At 55.2% G+C, this 21,035-nt stretch overlaps 6 protein-coding genes across 6 annotated transcripts; 2 read left to right on the forward strand and 4 right to left on the reverse strand.

Moving 5' to 3' along the window:
- Positions 1-286: 286 nt before the first annotated feature.
- On the reverse strand, positions 287-1,351 carry MONBRDRAFT_12678 (uncharacterized protein; the record flags this gene model as incomplete). Its single annotated transcript, XM_001750565.1, has 1 exon — positions 287-1,351. The coding sequence occupies one exon, from the start codon at positions 1,349-1,351 to the stop codon at positions 287-289; it is 1,065 nt and encodes a 354-aa protein (XP_001750617.1).
- Positions 1,352-1,800: 449 nt separating this feature from the next.
- On the forward strand, positions 1,801-3,445 carry MONBRDRAFT_34633 (uncharacterized protein; the record flags this gene model as incomplete). Its single annotated transcript, XM_001750532.1, has 5 exons — positions 1,801-1,939; positions 2,156-2,195; positions 2,389-2,447; positions 2,545-2,665; positions 2,751-3,445. The coding sequence occupies exons 1-5, from the start codon at positions 1,820-1,822 to the stop codon at positions 3,443-3,445; spliced, it is 1,035 nt and encodes a 344-aa protein (XP_001750584.1). The 5' UTR covers positions 1,801-1,819.
- A 954-nt stretch (positions 3,446-4,399) lies between these two features.
- Positions 4,400-12,424, reverse strand: MONBRDRAFT_39221 (uncharacterized protein; the record flags this gene model as incomplete). The annotated part of the gene is made up of 6 exons (XM_001750566.1): positions 12,330-12,424; positions 11,614-12,218; positions 9,447-9,534; positions 8,889-8,989; positions 8,554-8,647; positions 4,400-8,212 (listed from the first exon to the last, which is right to left on the reverse strand). The coding sequence occupies exons 1-6, from the start codon at positions 12,348-12,350 to the stop codon at positions 4,400-4,402; spliced, it is 4,722 nt and encodes a 1,573-aa protein (XP_001750618.1). The 5' UTR covers positions 12,351-12,424.
- Positions 12,425-12,893: 469 nt separating this feature from the next.
- MONBRDRAFT_39222 (uncharacterized protein) lies at positions 12,894-14,458 on the reverse strand. Its single transcript, XM_001750567.1, has 7 exons — positions 14,405-14,458; positions 14,199-14,223; positions 13,956-14,099; positions 13,704-13,799; positions 13,490-13,537; positions 13,299-13,406; positions 12,894-13,202 (listed from the first exon to the last, which is right to left on the reverse strand). The coding sequence occupies exons 1-7, from the start codon at positions 14,405-14,407 to the stop codon at positions 13,174-13,176; spliced, it is 453 nt and encodes a 150-aa protein (XP_001750619.1). The 5' UTR covers positions 14,408-14,458; the 3' UTR covers positions 12,894-13,173.
- Positions 14,459-15,635: 1,177 nt separating this feature from the next.
- Positions 15,636-19,273, forward strand: MONBRDRAFT_12682 (uncharacterized protein; the record flags this gene model as incomplete). Its single annotated transcript, XM_001750533.1, has 9 exons — positions 15,636-15,824; positions 15,919-16,024; positions 16,131-16,248; positions 16,341-16,408; positions 16,572-16,862; positions 17,081-17,217; positions 17,361-17,471; positions 17,685-17,771; positions 17,849-19,273. 9 exons carry the CDS (start codon positions 15,636-15,638, stop codon positions 19,271-19,273), a joined length of 2,532 nt encoding a protein of 843 aa, XP_001750585.1.
- A 130-nt stretch (positions 19,274-19,403) lies between these two features.
- Positions 19,404-20,895, reverse strand: MONBRDRAFT_34635 (uncharacterized protein). Its single transcript, XM_001750568.1, has 4 exons — positions 20,642-20,895; positions 20,263-20,429; positions 20,138-20,158; positions 19,404-19,928 (listed from the first exon to the last, which is right to left on the reverse strand). The coding sequence occupies exon 4, from the start codon at positions 19,744-19,746 to the stop codon at positions 19,429-19,431; it is 318 nt and encodes a 105-aa protein (XP_001750620.1). The 5' UTR covers positions 19,747-19,928; positions 20,138-20,158; positions 20,263-20,429; positions 20,642-20,895; the 3' UTR covers positions 19,404-19,428.
- Between the last annotated feature and the right edge of the window lie 140 nt (positions 20,896-21,035).

The following is a 21,035-nucleotide window of genomic DNA, read 5'->3' on the forward strand; positions in this document are numbered from 1 at the left end:
AGGAGCATGGCTCAGGACCATAGAATAAAAAAATAACCTCGGCCTGCCATGAAAACCAAGCAATTTAGAAAAAAAAACTCAACCGACACCTCGGAGTTGCATGACGAAGACTTGACTGTTGAAATCAGCAAAACTTTCTTTTTTGGTACAATGCTGGGCGAAGTGCAATTGGCTTGCCTTTCAGAACGCCTGTGCTCACGCAGCGGTGTTCTGCCCAAACAAGAGTAATGGACAGCCAAGATCTGGCAGTTAGCCTTGACTCGAGTCAAAAAGCCCCAGGTCCAGCTCACCATCTGGCGATCTGTCGTTGAGGGCAGTTGCTGCACGCACTCCACGCACTCCAGCGCTCATAGCAGTCTGTATTGCCATCACTGACTGTGACCAGGAAAGAGCAGAAGGCGGTGTTGCCACTCGGATCTGTGGCATTACATGCGACCACATGGGTACCCAGGGCAAACACGGTGCCGGGTGAATGCGAGCAAAAAGTGTCTACGCCAGCGCCACTGTTGTCGCCGGCAAAGGGCGCACTCCAGTACACGTCTCCCTCTGTGTTTGGCGCCGTCACGCTACGATACCGATTGGTCGGACAATTGATGTTTGGAGCTTCGACATCGCGGATCGTCGCCGAGAAGAGACATGAGGATGAGAGGTTGAAGGCATCGGTCACGGTGCAGTTGATTTGGGTCTGGCCAAGAGGTAGTTGGGCACCCGAGGAGGGAACGCAGCTGAGGTCAGTGACGGACTGGTCCACGACGCTGGGATCGGCAAAGCGGGCCTGGCCCAAAGCCAAGCCAATGTCATTGTCAGCGCTGATGTCGGCTGGGCAGGATATCAAGGGCGGGGTGGCGTCAGCGACTGCGTATGCCACTTGACAAGTGGCCACTTCGAGTCCCGCGTGATCTCGTGCAATGCAAACCAGGGTGCCCGTGGCCCCGAGCGCCAAGGGCGTGCTGACATTGGGCACACAGGTTACGCTCTGAGCATCATTGGGCGTCGCGGGTGTGTCAAAAAGCAAAACAAAGTTTTGATTCGGTCCATCCGCCGGGGCTGGGCCCAGTAGGAAATTGGGACACGTCAGTGCATCTGTCAGTCTGAGCAAGACACCCAGCCCAAGGATCCATTTCCCCCATTGCACGGGCGCACGTCTCGATCCAAAAGGCATGACCTGACTACTGATCCGGGCTGGCCACGGGGCCACGGGGCAGACCTTAGCTCTGACGCACTTGTTTCCAACACGCCGATAGGAACAAAAGAAGTTGATTGCACAGCTGACAGGGACAAGGACGTTGGAAATGCCCAGGCACGCGATCGTAGGATCGTGCAGATGTGCAGACGCCGGACAGCGATTCATGCAGCCTCAAACACGCTGACACTTACTCGCACCCTCAAGCAAATCGAGCATGCAAGCAAGCCCAGAGACCAGCCGACTTTGGCAGACTCGAACGCTCAAGCTTTGCAAGCACCTGAACAACTCAACACCCAAACCACCGCCTCAACGACACGCCCAGACGCACACCTGCCGAGAGATCAAGACCGCCGCTCATCAGAGTTCAGCAGCTTTGAAATCGCGCGCCGACCACAAAACATCAACAATACGGATGAGAGAGAGAGAGAGAGACCGAGACAGAGACAGAGAGATCAGAGATATGAAGAAATCTGGCACCTCGTGCAACGCTAATCCAAAGCTCAGCCAGAGACAAGAAGACCAATAAAGCACGATGCAGAGGCACAGAAAAGAAGAATGACACTCGTTCGAATGCCAGAACAGTAATTTTGAACATATATATTTTACGTGACTTTAGAACAGTGACCCTTTGCGATGCGGTCCACGATGACGGCCGTGCTGCTGGTGGCGGCGACCCTGCTCGCGGTCGTGACCTCGCGCAAGAGCCTGGGTCATGATCCGGCTGGTTATGTCTACCAGCATCATACAGTTGCGGTATGTTTGGGGTGGGAGGGGTGGGAGGGGTAGGGGTTTGCGGAAAGGAGGGTTTGCATGGTGGTATCGCTTGCGTTGAATGCGTGCGCAAAAGTCGTTGGCAGTGCCCGAGGTCACGCGTTCAGCCGAAGAGGGCGGGTCGCATCGCAAAGCTGGAGCCTGTCCATTGATGGCTGCACTCACTCAGCACTGTTACTATCTGTTTCTCTTGTCTAGCACCCTTACATGAACAGTGGAATGGACATCCCTCACTGGCGTAAGTCGTGCTTGGCCGCAAAAAATAAAGAGAGAGAGAGAGAGAGAGAGGAGCAGTGGACCAGTGAACGCTGCTCTAGTTCAAAACGTGTCGTTCACTTGCGAGCTTCTATCAATCGCGCCTACGCCGAGTGTGCGCCGACTTGCTGCTCACCTCTTTTTCGTACGATCATGACTCTTGGCCTCGTTGATAGGCATTGGTGGATCAACTCTGGTCACGGACAGCTACATCCGTCTTACACCCGATCGCCAGGTCGGTGTGGTGTCTCGAAATTGGACAAGAATGCTGGTTTCCTCTGAATGGCGCAGTTGGCATGCTCTCACACCTTCATGTCCTGTAACATCGACAGTCGCGCCGCGGTTACCTGTGGAACTCCCGCCCCTACAAGCTTTTGGCAACCCAAGTGCCCGAGGATGAGGGTTCCATGAGTGACTTCCAGCTTGACATTAGCTTTCATGTGCATGGCCAAGGTGTGCATCCAACCGAGCCATGCTCGATATTTCTTTGCCACGGCCATGCTGCCAACTCACGATGATCGTTTTATTATTGTGCTAGGTGTGCGTCTGTACGGTGATGGTTTTGCCGTGTGGTACACCAAAGAATCAGAGGAAATGGGCCCCGTCTTTGGCAATCGCGACAAGTTTACCGGTCTTGGCATTTTCTTCGACACCTACAGTAACGTGCAACAGGGTCACCAACAGTACATCAGCGTCATGATTGGTGATGGCGAACAAGCCTACGATCATGATGTGGATGGCGGTGATGCCAAGATTGCCGGCTGCCCGCTTCGCTTCCGTAGCCGCAGCGACGAAGTGCCCTATCATGCCCGCATCATCTACCAAGACAAGATCTTGCGGATGCACCTCGACCTGAACACTGGCAACTGGCACGAGTGCTTTGTGGTGCGCCGTGTACACCTTCCCCCGGGCTATCACTTTGGTGTCACCGCTGCCACTGGTGATTTGGCCGACAACCATGACATCATCAGCTTCAAGGTCTCCGAACCCGTGGAGATGGACCCCGAAGAGAAGAAGGAGCTCATGGACCGCATTCACGAGGACGAGGTTCTTGAACAAAAGAACCCCGATCAGCTTCTCCACAAGGGCCAGGATATCCAATACGAAAACCCCGACGCAGAAGGCTCCTGGTTCTGGGTCGGCGTTGTCGTTGTGGTCCTGATCGCTGCCACCTTTGGTGGCCTTTTTGTCTACTCCAAGTCGCAGCAAAAAGCCAGTCGCTTCAACTTTTAAGTGCCAGCTTTTGCGCGAGCCCGACATCACCCACCCGAGTCTCTGCCACGTCTCGGCAGCTACTTGACTTTTTTCCTTTGATTTGATAAATTTCGAACGCGTGACAATCTATTCCACGGCCACCTCTCCCTTGTCTCTCTTCCACTCGCTCCTGCCTCGGTAGTTCACATGAATGAATCAAAGGATCACCACTCCTCGCTTGAGACATTTATAAAAGGAGAAGGGACTCGTTGTATGTTCGTTGATACTGCATCTGAGTGACTTTACAAAAACCAAAAACTGCGGTGTTTTTTTAACCAAAATTCAGACCTACCACGCTGCAACAAGACCTGCTCGCTTTCTGAGTGTGACGACATGTCTTTCCATATCCCTCTCCGCCCGGAAAGAGGGCCCGCTCAACATGCTGCAAAGCTTCTTTAGCAAACTACCACTCCAGACCACCGACAACATCACACTCGAACACGCGCACACGAAAAAACAAACCAAAGAGAAGAAGAAGAAGAAAAAGAAGAAAAATATTAAAAAATAAGCAAAAATTATCCTGAAATTAGCGAAAATACATGAGATCAAAATTTGGCTGCGACCGACAGTGACTCGGTCACAGCAATTTGGGAGGCATGTCCATCGCGCATAACATGCTGACGGAGCTCAGTGAGTGGTGCTTGTTTCTTGTTTGACATAGAGAATGGTGTGGGCAGGCGGTGCGTGCAGCGAGGGCCACGGGTAACTTCACTTAGATCGTACGTTAGAAGAAAAAGAAAAAGGCTGAAAGCAGTTGCCACCACTAAAGCTTTGACACAAGACAGTCACGGAGATCGAGCCAGAAGGGACAGACTGTTACAAACACAGCGACAAACAAACAAACAAACAGACAAACAAGCAGATCTGCCTACGAACCAGGGTGTCGGCCCAGGCACACTCAGTGCTCAGCGGCTGACGCGGCAGGTTCCGCGCTCATGCGATTGTCTCGTAGACCCCATCTGCCCGAATGGAAACGCCTACAAAAGCCTCATCCTCATCCTCACTTTCGGTGCTGCCTGACATGTCGGGAGTGACAGCACTGTCCTCAGCGCCTTGTCCAATAGTACCGTAATGGGATACAATAGCCTCTTGGTTTTGATAAGCTTCAAGATCGTCAGCAGTCAAGATTGCAGTCGGCACCTCCGCCTCGCCAGCCTCCTCAGCCTGGCTAGCCTCATCAGGCATGTCGCCTGACACCGCGTCGGGTAAGTTTTCATAGCCCTCATTGTGATCAATCTTGGGGCTGTCGATCTCATCGTTGTCGTTTAAACCCACCTCGTGCGGTTGCACGCCTTCCTTTAGGTTCTCGTATGGCTCATCGCGGTTGATGGCAACTGTAGAGGTATCAAGACCAGCGTTGGCGAGCTGCACCCCAAGGTGGGCGGGCGGAGGTGTTGGCATGCCAGCGGTTGCATCCATGGAGGCGCGAGCGGACGATGATCCAGCAGCCTCTGACAACTCTGCCTCATCCTCCGAGTCGGGTGCCAACTCCAAACCGAGCGCCCCAGGGTCGTCCTTGAGATTCTCGTACGCATCGTCGTCAATGATGACAACGGAGCGATCCACTTCCTCAAAGTCGCCATCTAGTGTGCCAGCTGCCACCTGGCCGCTGGCCGAAGAAGACAGGTTCTGGTATGGCAAATCGTCAATGATGCCGCCGCTGTGTACCTGGCCCGTCACGGGATCGGCGTCGCCCGACAAGTTCTCATATGGCTCATCGCGGTCCAGCAACGCCACTGGCTCGAGCTCATGACCTTCCTCCGGTTCAATGGCCTCTGCTTGATCCAATTCGCTAGGTGTTGCTGTGTCACCTGCCATCGCCTGAGACACGGGCATTGCAGTTTCCTGCACAGGGTCACCAGAATCGCTGGCCAAGCCCATTTCACTCGCCTCCGACGCAAGTTCACTCGCCGAGTGGTCCGAGGGTAAGAATGGCTCCTTCTCATCTGAACCGGCCGCAGCAATGTCATCGCCTCGGTCGCCATCGTGCTTATCGTCCTCGGGCAATGTTCCATCAGACTGTGAGAGCACAGCACTAGGTTCAGCGTACAGCATTTCTTGCTGCAGGGACGTGGGTTGATGGTAGCCGGCGCGCACGACATGCTGATCCGAGCTTGCTGGTTGTACGATGCTACGCCTAGCTACAACCTCTTCCACGTCTTCTAAATCGGCCGAGTCGGTGTCATTCTCACTCTCGTTGACGATGGCAGCAATGATGTGCTGATCCCCATATAAAGATTCGTGCCGTGTCTCTTCCACGGGGATGTCATTGGTAGCCGTGGCAGCCTCAGTGCTGGTTGACGTGGGGCGCATAGGTGCCTCTGTGACAGCCAATGGTTCATACGCATCCTCACTAGTCGGAGGAGTAGCCGTTGCCAGTGTATTGATCACACCTCGAGGTCCGGGCCGCGGGCGGGGGGTAGGTCGTGGGCGAGGTGCAGGTACCGGCGGGGCCTTGGATTCTTCGGAGCCTTCTTGCTGTTGCTCCTGTTGCTCTTGTTGCTGACGATGTCGTTGCTCGGATTTCGGCCGCTGGGCAGGCAGGGGCGGAGGGACTTGCACTCGAATTTCGTGGTGTCCCGTGCCATAAGTCACCTCGTTCTCAGCGAGGTGTCGTGCGGCCCCAAAGTCTCGAACGTCGCCGTACCCAGGATCGTAGTCGGAAGACGGCGCTCCGTATATGACACCGTCATCCGTCATTACCTGGCCGGGAGCCGCCCGCAACTCGTGGTGCTCATCCACAGTGGAGTAGTCATACGCATCCACAACCGTGTAATCGTGATCAGCAATCTCCTTCATGCGATTGACGTTGTAGGGATATGAGTACTCGTGGTAGACGGGTAGTTCGCTGCCGTAGTCGGGGATGGAGGCTGAGTCGCGTGGATGTTCGTAGTCATCAAGCAATTCCTCGTGGTACACGGGTTCCGGATCAGCAGCACCCTGCGTGATGGCCTCACCATAACTCTCAGGGTTCTCCGCGTCCATACCACCAACCATGTCGTTACCTAGGTTGGGTTGAATGCCGAGAGCGGGATCACCGTACAGCGCTTCCTCCGGCACTGTGGCATCAACGGAGGCCTTGCGTGACGACAGTACGGGTCGACTTGGGCTCGGCGTTTCACCTCGAAATGAACTTTGGTGCGAGTCATGGCGGCTACTTGTGTTGCTCGGCACCTCATAGATGCCCAGCGCCGTTGGATTTGGATCGCTCGGTACGGCGGTGCCTGCTCGAGGTTTAACAGCTACTTGAGGACGAGCCTGACTTCCCAACGGCTCAGAGGTGGGGCGCGGACGCGGTTTGACCGGCGGTGGTGCCCGTCTGACGGGGCCTGCGGGCAAAGCTGTATACTCCTCCTCAGACGCCTGCACTGCGGTGACTGCCGCAGTTGAATGTGAGATGGAAGCAGTTGGCAAAACGCTATATTCCTCCTCGGGTTGGTTGATTGCGGTAGCTTGCGCCCGTGGTAACACTGCATACTCTTCTTCCTCCGGACCAGCCGACGCAGCAGAGGGTAGGGCGGTGTATTCTTCTTGCTGTGTGAGCACGGCCGTGGCGCGCGGGGGTCGAACAAGAGCCACGGCCTGGCTCGGGTGCCAATCTTCTTCCCCGGGTGTGGCCACGCTACGCTCGGCCAGCGTGGGCATGTTCATCAGGACCTGCGGGGCAAGTGTGTTGCTTGGGGCACCGTAAATTGCCTCCTCCCCCTCTTGTTCTGCTGCTTCGGACGCGTCATCACGGAGCGAGGAGTTGCGAGTCGGTGGTGGTGGCTTGGCCCGCGGACCAGCCACACTGACTCCCGATGCTGCAGCGGCAGCCTGGGACCCGGCTCGGGCTTGCGCCTTGATGTCCGCCACGCGTTGACGCAGGTCTGCCAAGTGACCTTTGAGATCCATGCAGCGTTCCAGGGTGAAACCGTGCTCATTGAAATCTTCAGCACGCAGTGCAATGATTTGGCGCCCCACAAAGCCGTTGTTGTAAAACTTCTCCTTAAAGTCATCCAACTGGTGCAATTTGAGCCATCGGAGCACATCAGACGTTTCCCATTGCCGAGGGTCAAAGGCCAGGCCGGCAGTCTGAGGTACGTTTCGGACAAAAGTAGGCCTCCGAAAGCCATCGCGATCGCCCCCAGATGGGATGTAAGTGTCGTCATTGGCATCAGTGGAGCTCTGGGCGTACGTCGGGTCATAGACCTGATCATCTGCGTCGAGCAACAGGGTGCGACCAGCAGCAGCAGCTGGGACCGGTGGCAACGGACGCTCGGTGGATGCGCGCCCGTAGCGAGAGCCCGTGAGCGTAGCTGGGGCGACATAATTGGCACTGAGAGGCTGCGCGGTATGGGCTCGTCCAACGCGGTTCAAAGGGGGGCGCGGTGCATCAGACACCACGGGTCGAGGGCGGGGCACTACATCATAGGTATCATCGTCCCCGGATGGGTGAGCTTGCTGCCGCTGACCGGTCGAATTGAGTATTTGGCCAAAAAGCTCGGCGGCTTTCTCCGGGGTGAGGTGTTGACCATAGTTGACCGCGGGTGGGTGAGGATTGTCATGGTCGCCCCCTTGCTGGTTGGGATCACCATAGACGTGCTCTTGCTTCCAGCCCTGGTCTTCAATCACACCATAGGCTGTCTCTGGGCTCGCGTATTGGTCTGCTATCGTGCCGTACTGGTCATTCGGGGGAGCCGCAAGTACGGTGGCGTTGGCTGAGTAGACGTCGCCATACGTGTCTTGTGGCTGGTGGTCCAGGTGCTGCTCAGCGGACACAGATCAAGTGAGAACGGAATTGGCGTGTGCTCTGGCAATGACCTCTGTGGCGGAGGTTACGTAGGGGTGATCAACCAACCTGGCCTCGGGTTTGGCTTGCGTACTGGCTATCAGTTACACGCGAGGCAGTCGCGACAATCGCCATCATCCATTGCATGCGCTGGAGGAAGTACCAAGGAGGTTTCGCATTGCCAGGGACGAGGTGTTAAAAAAAAATATAAAAAAAAAAAAGAAAGAAGAAGAAATAAAAAGCTACGAGATCGTCCTCACGAACAACAACGGGCCCAGGGCTCGAGGAGCGGCGGCGGCAAGTGCGGCTGGCTTACCTCGGCTTCAGTTTCGGCACACATGAACTTGCATTCGGGGGGGGGGGTGGGGGAACACACTCGATAGCGCATCAATTCAAGTGCTCGGCTTGTACTAGGCCAAGGGGCATCGAGCGTGTTTTGCTTGCGCACCTCCTTTTGTGTAGCAGGCCAGAGCGGCTCAGTGGCAATCTTGAGACAAAAGCAGAGTCCTGGCCGAGGTGCTTTTTTATAGTTTCTACTCGCACAGAGATGAGGGTTGGTACATGTCGGTGACTGGTTTGTGCGAAAGAAGGACAAGGAAGGGTGCGATGGGAGAAAGTGAGGGGAAGCTCAGGGATATTCATGCTGCGTACCGAACGGCATAGACAAAGATGTTGCGACAGGACCACTGGCCCAGGTGTTGATCAAGTTGTTTCGCTTTGACGGGCTCAGCCTTGTAGTAGTAGAGTTTAAGCTATAGTTTGAGGAGTGCAAGTGGCGTCATGTGAGTGTGAGCCAGGTTGTGGACATGTGCAAATGCAGTGCTTCAACGGACGTCATTTTTGGACAACATAAAGTGCCGCGTTTTCCATGACTTGTGTTGGCCTACGTGAAAAAAAAAAAAAAAAAAGAAAAGAGGTGAGGCAGAAAAGGTGAGGTTGGGCTTGATGTGATGATGCGTTTGTGGCCGTCTTGTACGACCAAAGAAAAAGAAAGAAAGAAAGAAAAGTGGGGGCGAGGGTCAAGGGCATCAGGTTGTGAATCCAACAGGGTTGTAGAATACCTCCGCGCTTGTCGAGGCGGCCAGCCATGGATTCGGGCATTTGCAGCGCTTCTGGAATCTGTTGTGAATACCAATCGCCTCGCGGTTAAAGCACATTGCGTTGGGCAACGAGAACCCTGGACTAGGCGCAAACGGATCGTGATCATACCAAGCGAAGCTCAAATCGGCACATGTGGCGAAGCTCATCAGGCCAAGCGGCTGAAACGTTGATGACTGATTCTTCCGGGCCGAGCCAGCTGCAGGACGAGCCGAGCAAACAGGTTTGTTGAGAAGGCGAGCCCGTTACAGGCAGGCAGGCAGGCTGGTGGAGGCAACGTGCTGAACAAACCGCTCAATAGGTGGGATATTGAAGACCTCAGTTAGCTGGTAGATCATGTTTCGGGGGGCCGTCAGCTGAGCACGCTGCAAGCATTCTGCCGTAGCGTGGCTGGCACTGGTCGTCGAGTCAACCTGAGATCAAGGGGGCGGATGAATCGAATTCAGGGTCGAGCATTGTCAGCACAGATGGGTTGGTGTGCTTGGGTAAGGGGGTGGGGGGAAGATGCACCCAACGAACCTCGATCAGAACGGGGTCTTCAGAGTCTGGAACCGTGATGGCAATGCGGGCCTTCATTCCGGTGGCAAAGAGGCCAAGCCCTTGTGTGTCATGCGCAGCAGCCATGTCAAGGGGTGCCGATGAAATCAAATGTGGGGATCTTGAGGCAAGATTGCCCAGAGACGCAGGGCCCAAGACCCGAGGTCCGGGGCCAGTCCTTTGACAGAAGCGTCCTTTCCGGATTGATCGCCCTCAAGTGAGTCTTTACAGCTCAGGGCAGAGTGAGGGCGGGGGTAGGGGGGTAGGGGGGAGGTGTTTGGTGACGACACGGGCGTGAAATCAGCTGCTGGGCGCCATTTCTCCGCGCTTGCTGTGTCTAGTGTCGGCCAGGATCGTGAGGGTAGGCGGGCCTCTGGGGTCTGGGCAATGTTGATGTATGGGCCTGGAGGAGCTGCAGCTCCGTCGACAAGCCCTTTCCCGAGTGAGTTGCCGCTGCCGGTGCGTGGAAGAAACGGCTGCGGCAGCAAGACTACAACAGAACGAGCAGGCGTTGGTGTACCATGAGCACGTCGCGACTCTTCAAAAGCAAGCCCCACCAGTCTCGAGCACGCCAACGCGAGAGACAGAGCGACAGAGGAGACAGAGAAAAAGCCAAAGGGATGCAAGGAAGACAGGGGAGACCGAGAGAAAGGAGGACACGTCTCATCAAGCCAGACCCGGCCTGACGGAGATCCACCAGGTCTTGAAGAAGAGGGGAGACAGGCACAGGAGGCGAGCGAGCGTGCGAAAGCCACCAGGCACTGGAGCAGAGAGAGACGTACCGGTCAAAAGTCCAAATGGACTCAATAGCCTTTTTGTCTCTCTTTTCTCTGTCTCTGTCTCTGTCTCTGTCTCTGTCTCTGTCTCTGTCTCTGTCTCTGTCTCTGTCTCTGTCTCTGTCTCTGTCTCTTTTCTCTGTCTCTGTCTCTGTCTCTGTCTCTGTCTCTGTCTCTGTCTCTGTCTCTGTCTCTGTCTCTGTCTCTGTCTCTGTCTCTGTCTCTGTCTCTGTCTCTGTCTCTTTTCTCTGTCTCTGTCTCTGTCTCTTTTCTCTGTCTCTGTCTCTGTCTCTGTCTCTGTCTCTGTCTCTGTCTCTGTCTCTGTCTTTCTTTCTTTCTCAAACCGTCAATTCTCTAACCAATTCATTTCTCTCTGTGTGTCTCTGTTTTTCTCTCTCTCTGTGTGTCTCTCTCTGTCTCTGTCTCTGTCTCTCTCTCTCTCAGTTTGTGTAGATACAGGCAGAGCTTTTGATGCAAATGTCATGGATATCGAAGATCTAGTAATATTTGTAACTATAACTTATGTAGGTAATTACGCATAAAATGTAGAACACTGTTGGGCATGTCGATGATTATGGGGGGGGGTGAAACGCGGGGGAGGCTGCAGTTGACAGGCGCGGCTCGCCTCGGAGAGACATTGCGAGTTGGACAGGGGGGTGTTTGGGAGGTGGATCTGGCTGGATCAAGGCCTTGTGGTTGGTTTGAGGGATAGGTGGCCTCTGCAAAGTGGGCGCGTGCTTGTGCGCGCAGGGGGGTTGGCATGCAGCTGGCTTTGTGGTGTCAACCGCGTTGGTGTGTAGGTGAGTGTTGTGCGGGCGAGGCTTGTGGTTTGGCGATCAATGGGATTAATTGTTACATTCAAAGCGGGGAAACAGGGTCTGCGCAGCAGACAAAACCACACCTTTGGACTCATGGGTGCGAGTGTTCCCTTCCCTGGTCACAGCGAGCGCTGTCCCGCGAGGCACATGTGACGAATCAGCCACACATGCAAGGGGCGCGGTTCAGCATAGGGTATGCGAGCCCAGACATGACAGAGGTAGGCCCCTGAGATTCTGGTAAGAACGTTGAGGAAGGAGTTTGATCGGCGTTCTCGACAAACATAGGCCAGGACTTCTTCCATGGACGGCTGCGTCGCAAAGAAGTCAGCAAGCTGTTGTAGCAGCCGGAGGCGCTCGTTGGTGGGTGAAAAAGCCTGCGTGCGTCTCTGATCATAGAGCTGCTCGTGAGCAATCGGCCAGGCGTTTGCCTCGCCCTTGAGCCAATCCCTGCACTCCTGGTCTGCTGCCTGGCCCATCACTTCGGAGATACAGCGGTACGCCATGCAGCGGAGGACGGCCGCGTTGGGCTGGTCCCGGCGATCAAGCACATAGGCCTGCACCTGGTCAAGCGATGGATAGGCGCAAAAGAAATCAACGGCAGGTCCGAGCCATTTCAATGGCCCAGCGCTCTTGGTCGCCAGAGCAAACATGGCTCGCTCACGACGGGATGGTGCCCAATATCGCTCGTGTGTGCCCATGTCCGCAAAGGCCGAGCACGGCTTGAGTGGGCCCAGGCCACAGGGGAGGGTAAGCTAGCGAGCAGGCAGGCTTTGGTGAGCTGTTTTGTGGCAGCGCGCGTGCGTGGGTGCGCTCTTCTCTTTTCTGCTCGCAAGTGCAAAGTCACTCGGGCGGAGTCCACTCACCACTTGTGATACTTCATTCATTCTGAGCGGTCGATGCTTGCTTCGTTCGGGCAGCTGGTCTTGAAAGCAGCTCCAGTGACGTGGTGCCAATCGCGAGCCGACTCGGTGGAAAAGTGCAAGTGTGTGCGGGATCAACTCGAAACAAGCTTGAATCTTCTCACGAGAAACATGGCTTTAGTCCGAAACCAGTCGAGTCCGAAAAATCAGATACGCCTTCTCGTGCCATCCCCTTGTTCCCGCATCATCACAGCGGTGCTGATTCCTACCAGATCCCCCCCCTCTGCCTGTCCAGCCACCATCGACCGCCTCCCGCCAGCCCTGCCCCTTCTCCCCATCACTGCCATTCACTGCTACACCCCCCTGCTCCCTTGTGCTCATGAGCTTCTGTCTGCGATTTTCAGACTGCTGTCAATGACTTGTCCGCAGTTTTGTGGTCCAGACATTTTGTCTGACAAATGTGCCATGGCGCGTTGGAGAAAGGGGAGATCAAAACGAAAAACAAGCTTTGCCGAGTACAAAGCGTCTACAAAAACGTGCCGGGTGCAAAGAGGTACTGGGTGCAAAGAGGTGCAGGGGATCTCGATTGGTCAAGGCACACGATGCCACAGGACGTAACGGGAAACCAACGGGCAGAGGCAAAAAAAAAAAGGGCCGAAACAACACCGGTGTATATGATCAACAAGGCACAGGGAGACAGACAGAGAAAAGAAAGGTGGGGACGACAGCAGAGACACGCAGTTCAATGGATGGAGGCTTGGGGCGCGTAAACGCAGGCTAATGTAGTCGGTGTTCTGAGCTTGAGAGGCCACAAGTACCGACATTTCCATTGGTGGCAGGCGGTGGCTTAGCCCGACATGACCGTGCGGACAAAGTCTGAGAAGAAGCAGGCACGCGAGGTAGTGATGAGGTGAAGCTCGCACGCGTTTTGATGCCCGTTATCGTCGCCGGCGTCAAAAGTGCGGTACGCACCGGTATAGTTGACGCCACCGTTGCTGTCAATGGTGACGTTGGCAAGAAGGGCGTCGACCTCATCGTCGTTCAGCTTCTCACCCAGGCTGCACAGCACGTGACGAAGTTCTGTGACGGTCATCAGGCAGGCAAGGTGCATGGTGAGGACAAAGACAAGGCTGGTGTTGTGAGACGTGCGAGGTTAAACGTACCGGCAGCGCTGATGGTGCCGTTGCCGTCCTTGTCAAAGACACGCAGACCTGATGAATGGAGTAAACAAACCAAGACGCAAGCCACATTGAGAAATGACAAATCACAATCAAAACCAAGAGAAAAGGGCCTATTCGATGGCGGGGTGGAGCAAAAAGCAGGAGTGTGGGGTAGAATTGCCATATGGTGGCACTGGCAGTAGCGACCACAACTAACCCTCGATGTAGTCGGCCTCGGTGCCGGGGGGACGCTTGTCCTTGACGCGCTCAAGAAGGGGCAAAAACTCCTCAAAGCTAATGCGCTTGTCGCCGTCTGGAAGACGTCGGGAAGAAACGGGGATAGAATGTCAGGGGTGGAAAGCAACCATGGGACGGATACGTGGTGGCATTGGGCACGGCCATTTGTCAAAAGGATTGAGCACAAAAAAAAGAAAAAAAAAAGAAGAAAAAAAAAAAAGACCAAACGCACTGTCAGGATCGATTTCGGATTGAATCTTGCGAATGTCTTCTTCGCTGGGGTTCTGGCCGAGGGCGCGCAGGACGGTGCCAAGGTCGCTCACGCGCACATTGCCGTCGCCCTTCTTGTCAAAGAGGCTGAAAGATTCGCGAAACTCTACATCAAGGGGACGTTGATTGAGCGTGACGGGCATGTCAGACGCGGGGCTGCGTGCTGGTCTGAGCAAGCCTCGCGGCCGAGAAGACATTTACGTACTCGCAACTTGGTCCTGGGAGAAGCTCTGTTCGTGGGCGGCGGAGAAGGGCATGATCAAAAGTGAGTTGCTTCAAGGGGGTGAAGCGCATGTTCGGTGGAGGCATTGCCAGTGGGCACACCGCGCAACAATGTTGTTGATTGTGGGCGGGCGGGTCGTCCCAACACCGGCGGCAGTGATACAAAGGTTCATGTCATGCGGTACGCACCATGATGCTGGGTTTGCAGAGGTGCTACTGACGATCGCGCTGTCAAGAGATGCCTATCGCCGCGAGCAAGCCGAACAAGAATCAGAACCGCTTCGATGCTCTTTTTTTTTTTTTTCTCTCTTGTGCGTGTTTGGCGGTGGGCGTATGGATGAATCTACAAATCACAAGTTGAGCTGGCAGAACCCAGCGAGGGCGGGTTTGTATATGACACGGCCACGGAGATTTGAGGTCGGCGTCTGCACACGCGCTGCCCTGTTCACTGTGTGTGCAGAGTCGCCGTCCGGCTTCCAGTTGGCTCGAGCGCTCACTCACCACAACAAAAAAAATAAAAAAAATCAGAAAATCACTGACCAGAGAGAGAGAGAGAGAGAGAGAGAGAGAGAGAGAGAGAGAGAGAGAGAGAGAGAGAGAGAGAAAAGAGAGCCAAGAAACAGCGGCAAGAGCCAAAAGTATAACACTTGGTAATTTACACTCAAATTTTGCTGACAGTTTATCAAGTGTGCAACATAAATACACTTTAAATTGTTTCAAGCACAGAGAGAGAGAGAGAGAGAGAGAGAGAAATAAAAACAACAGCGACAACAGTACACACACACGGACGGTCGGTCTCTGGTCTGTTCTTCCGACGTGCTGGTGCTGGTGCTGCTGGTGCTGGTCGTGCTGGTGCTGGTGCTGCTGGTGCTGGTCGTGCTGGTGCTGGTGCTGTTGGCGCTGTTGGTGGTGGTGCGCCCTTGACGGTGCATTTGGGTCAAGAGGTGAGTTGAATCGGAGCAGCCAATTTTGGGGGTTGGGAGATGTTGAGAGGGGGGTGGCTGCGACGACCCGAGTGGTGGGAGCTGTGAGGCAGCATCGCCTTTTGCTCGTCTTACTGGTGTTGTTGTGGTTGTTAATCGTGTTTGAAAGGCGCCGTGCTCTGATGGCTGCCCCTGCCCGCCCGTATAGCTGGGTTGATTCGGCTTGGACAGCCTGGGCACCACACCCCGTGGACAGGGGATTGCCTCGTTTGGCGCGTCAGGGTCCCACAGACGACTTGGACTAGCCTTCGTACTACGACTGGTGGTCCTTACCCAGGACGAGTGCCGCAAACGCTGACCTGGGGTGGCGCTGGTGGTCCTGGGTGGGACGGCGGTGGTCCAAGCTTCCGTCCGCGCGGGCATCGCGGCACGACACCGTCTCAGACCTGGAACAAGACGCTCAAAAGGTGGTCTGGACGCGCAATGGCACCGACCAGATGACCCAGGATCCGGACCGAAGCGGAGCGCGCGCACGCGCGACCGGCTTTATCTGTCCCGACTGCCAGCCCACCATTGTGGAGTTTGATTCTGAAGAGCTTTTGATTCGCCATTGGGCCGCCTTTCACGATGATCACAGTGCTGCTGCCGACCTCATCACGGGCAATATCACCACCAATGCCGCCCCGGTACGTGCGGTGGACCGCCTGATCTGCCGCCGCCCAAAGTATCAGCCACCATCAGCTCTCATCCCCGCCCACATGCAACCTCCTTCTCCCCTAGACCACGGTGGTGGAACGAGCTCACGTATTCGTAGAGGGCCAAGGCTTTGGGAAGCCCTGCAGAATCTGTACAGATCGTGTCTGGCGCCGTGCTGCCATGTGCACTAGTACGTGGATCAGCCCTTTGCACCTGCCTCGATCCTGTCACAGTCGGGTCACAACGTGGTATACACCTTTGGATCCAGGCCCTCACGCCCCCTCTTGCTTGATTAGATTGTCGATACATTTGTCATGAACGTTGCATTGGCCAGGCCCGGAAACACCTCGATTGCCCCGGGTTCTACCAAAAAACGTCGACCCTCGTCCGTCAAATTCGCAAAGTCGTGACCGGGTAGGTCCTTGGCTTAGCCGCCCCCCTGCTTCATCTCCATCAGCCGTTACATCGGCTCATTTCATACCTCATGCGTCTTGCCACCCTGATAGTAACAAGGTTCGCTACGTCACCGAAGTCGTCGATCTGGACCTGACATACATTACACCACGCATCATCGGTACGAAGAACCCACCCTTTTGCCCCTTTGCTCGCGCCTTCCTCGCCATCTCTTTGAGCTACTCGTCGTCTTCGCCCGAAAGCTTGCTGATGCCGGCTTTTCCGTCAAACTTCACGCTCACGCGCTCCATGCTCACGCGTGGCGCTTGCAACTTCCCGCTCAGCCATGTCGCTGCCCGCCACGGGACTCCAGGCCGCCTATCGGAACAACCTCAAAGATGTAGCCGCCTTTCTCAATAGCAAACACGGGTCCAACTACATGATCTTCAACGTCTCCGACAAGAAATACGACATTGAAGAGTTTCACAATCAGGTGCTGGACTTTGGTTGGCCCGACCACATGGCCCCATCCCTCGAACGTTTGGCTAGCATTTGCAACAGCATCGATTCCTGGATCGAGGCTGATCCGAACAACGTCATTGCCGTGCACTGCAAGGGTGGCAAGGGCCGCACCGGTGCGTGTTTGTGTGCTTCCACCTGCATTTGCAGAGTCGTATATCGCTGCCTCACCAAAGGAGTTTTGTCTTTTCTTTTGGGAATCGCTCCCAGGCGTTGTGATTGCAGCTTATTTAAGTTTTAAACGCTTGTTTACCAAGGCCGAGCACGCCATGCACCAGTTTGCCATTACGCGGTACGGGTTCCTCTTTTTGGAACAGAACCCATGGTTTTGCAGCACTTTCCACAAACTCACCCAGTTTTGGTGCTGACATCATCAGCTTTACCTCGGACAAGAAGAGCAGTGGCATCACCAATCCCTCGCAGCGTCGTTACGTACTCTATTTCGAGGCAGTGCTTGCGGGCCAACTCAAGGTACTCCGTTCCTTGAGCCATGCTCGCCCACCGCCGCACCCGCTGCTTCTGGCGTGCGGCAGAGATGTCGACTCGGTGTCAAGCAGCGTCTGGTTGAGTGGCACATCATCAGCACAAAAAGGGCTCACGCTTAACCGTGTCAGGTTTATCGTAAACACTTGGTTCTGGAGCACGTCTACCTGCAGGGCATACCGGCCTTTGATGGATCTGGTGGTTGTCGGCCGTATCTGAGCATCATGGAAGACTTTCGCGTGGTACGTGGTGCAGATCACCTGCAGCAGCCTCGCGGCAAGGTGGCTGCAGGTCTTTAAAAAAAAAAAGAAGAAGAAGGAGGAAAGAAAGCGAGGGGCAAAAAGAAGACGGAAGAACAAGCAAATTCGCGCTCAGTTTTTTGCTGATATGGTGGTTTGGGGTGCTTTTGGCATGACTGATGTGGGCACCGGGGCTGCTGCTGTTTGGTTTTTTAGGTTTATCAGAGTCCCGAGCCTATCCGCACGTTTCGACGGGACGATAAATTTATCCAGTTTGATCTCGATCAAGGATTGCACCTTGCGGTACGTCTTTGTGTTCCACCGTCCAAGATTCCCGCACGGCGTGCTTTCACACATGTTGCTTCTTATTCCTCTCACAGGGTGATGTGGTCATCGAGTGTTATCATCGGCCAAGCCGTGGGGCTGATGTGCTAATGTTTCGAATCCAATTTCCCACTTGTGTGGTGGCGGATCGCGTGAGTGATTGCATGTTCATTGTCGTTCCCCCTCCGCGGAGGACATGGGTGCCCATGAGGCTCATCCCCATGTCTGCCTGGGTTCAGGTCTATACCTTTGAAAAGCACCAGCTCGACGAGGCATATAAGGACGCACGGTTCCCCGAGGAGACGAACATCAGCTGCATGTTTCGCAGCATGAGCGAGGAGGAAAAGCGGGTCGCCGAGGCGGACATCCACAAGAGTCTGCCAGCTATTGATGCTCTGCTGCAGCGCCGCGAGCGCGAGTCCGAGTCGCGAAAGAATGACTTTGCGGCTTCACTGCTAAACCCGGATGAGGATGACGACGGCAGCAGCGATTTGGGGCACACGAGGCAGAGCAAGCTGACCGCTCTGCAGCGGTCAGCTACCGTCTCAGCAGGCCATCCCACCCGACGTGCTTTGCATCGATCCGTGTCTGTAGGCAGCCCCCAGCTGGAGGGGGAGGAGGTCCATGAATTGGTAGATCAAGGCGTGACGAGCGAGGTCGCTGCACTCCCTCGTACCAAGACCAGTGCGGCTGCCCGCCAGGGCAGCTCTTCTCAGGCCAAAGCGTTACCCGTGTTCGACCCTTCCAATCCGTTTGCAGAGCTTGTTGAGGCCGAGCGCTCGGCTATGCAGGCAAAGGACGCTGCCACGGCTGAGGGCGTCGGTGATGCAGCCGTGACTGAACTCGGCGGTGACTCTCTGATGGTGGAGCGTCCCCTGTTGCGCCGCTCGTCCTCATTACTGGAATTGGGCAGTCATCGACTGGTTGATGAGAAACAGCGGATTGAGCGCTCGGAGCTCCGGCAGCGTACCGCGGCAGACGTAACCATGCCGCGCCGACACGAGAGCTGCGCATGGTACTTTGCAGATTTTACCAAGGAGGCGACTGATCGTCTGCTGTTGGAGAAGGGCCAACCGGGTGAATTTGTGGTCCGACGCGATCCCTTGGATTCACACACGTTTTATCTCTCGGTCCGATGCCCCGAGAGCGTGGTAGTGCATCTATTGGTGCAATGGGTTCCGCGGCAGCAGCAGTTTGAGCTGGACCATCGGGCTTGTTTTGCGGACATGCAGCAGTTGATCAAGTTTTACTCATCCAACACGGTGGCCCGGGTGGGGGAGCACGCGGTTAAGCTGACGCACGGGTTTGCCACGCAAGGCCTGCCTGATGCTAGCCGACGCACGAGTGTGTCTGCGCTATCACGTTTGCAGCTGGTCGCCCGCGATAGCCGACAGGCACGGACGGCTAGTATGTACTCTGCCGAGGGCAACACGCCCACGGACAAGGACGTGTGGGCTATGAGAAACTTGATGCTCGATTAGCATGTCCGTATGTCACATTATTACGTTCCTGGAGTGGAACAACGACATTTTCAAATTGAATGGAGGCTCTTTGGGAAATTGTGCTTGCCATGGGTCGGAGAAACGACGGCCATTGAAGCGGTTAGAGATGTGAGCAAGATTTTTTCAATTTCTTTTTAGATCATAGGCTGTGCTTCCTCCAGGGAGGGAGGGAAGGGCGCAGCCAAGAAAAAGGAAGGGGCATGCCAATGGACGGTAGGCACGGCGTTTGACGAGCTACCCACAACATTTGACAAGATCAGGGTTTCAGGCGACCGAGAACGGGACAGAGCCAGTTCTAGGCGCTGGCTGAAGGGCGCAGCAACACGAAAGTACACGAGTTGAGCCCTGGATAAACCATGGAGACCCCGCATATCGCAAGTGCAGGCCCTGTCAGGGAGGGGAAAAAAAGGACTAAGGGTGTGGAACGGTGTCTCGAGGTGCCGTACGGGCATGCTCGAGGACTGATCCAAGGGGGCAAGGGACGAGAAGCAGACGGAAACAAGAAAACCACAACGGACAAGAAGCCGATGATGTTGCTACGCTACACCAAACAGGTTCAAGCCTCAGGAGGCGGAGTGCAGTGTCCGTGTTCTGGCTTAGTGGTGCTCGCCGTGAGCGTGGCCGTTGTAGTACTCTGGAGGACATTGAGCAAAAGAGGGCGAGGGAGTGAGATGGGAGTGAGCGGGCGCGCAAGAGAGAGAGAGAGAGAGAGAGAGAGAGAGAGAGAGAGAGAGAGAGAGAGAGAGAGAGAGAGAGCCGTGTGCGTGCTCGGGCAGGAGGTCTGTCAACAATTGAAGGGTTGGCACGAGCGCGAGGGCAAGGGAGAAGGTGTCAGGGACTTACTCGACTTCTCACGCATCTCATCTATAGAGTGCAACAACGGCACAGGCAGCGGCAAGGCAGAGTGAGACAGGGCAGGAGAGGAAGTTCCAAGGCCTTCAAGGGGGAGGGCAGATTCAGCCACGAACCGGTGATGGGCAGGTTGTAGAAGATGTAGCCAGTGATGGCAAGGCCCACGCAGATCTCGCGAATGGGGCGGAGCTTGGCAGCGACGTTGCTGAACATGTTGGCGTTGGGCGTTGTGTTGGCACGGCGACACAGAGATAGAGAGAGAGAGAGAAAATGGCAGCGAGCACTATGTACACGGTAAGGAGAACAAAAGAGAGAGAGAGAGAGAGAGTGTGTGTGTGTGAGTGAGATGGAAAGACAAAAGAAATCGTATTTAGACAAAAGAACAAAAGAAAGAGAGAGAGAGAGAGAGAGAGAGAAAAGAGAGAGAGAAGTGGGGGAGGTCAAATTATGTATTGGTTGAGCGGTAATTTTTTGGTATTTTTTTAACAAACTTACAAACCCTCAAGATGGTGCGTAAACTGTGAGAGAGAGAGAGAGAGAGAGAGAGAGAGAGAGAGAGAGAGAGAGAGAGAGAGAGAGAGAGAGAGAGAGAGAGAGAGAGAGAGAGAGAGAGAGAGAGAGAGAGAGAGAGGGGCTGGCTGCCTTTCAGCCGGCTCTGAATGTGGCCGGGCGACCGACGCACACGCGCGCGCGCGTGTGTGTGTGTGCTTCTTGTTGTTGTTGATGATGTTGTCGTCGTTGTTGGGATGCTTGGTTTGGGATGGGGATGGGGTCGGGTGGTGTTGAATCAATGCCGGCACAGGACAGGTGGAGAGCTTGGTTCAGGCACACGACTCGGTGCCAGGTCACGGCGAGGCACAGTGATGCGCTCGCGACTGACCGTTCCGAA

This window comes from Monosiga brevicollis, genomic scaffold (assembly GCF_000002865.3).
Source record: "Monosiga brevicollis MX1 MONBRscaffold_43 genomic scaffold, whole genome shotgun sequence".
NCBI classification, from domain to species: Eukaryota; class Choanoflagellata; order Craspedida; family Salpingoecidae; genus Monosiga; species Monosiga brevicollis.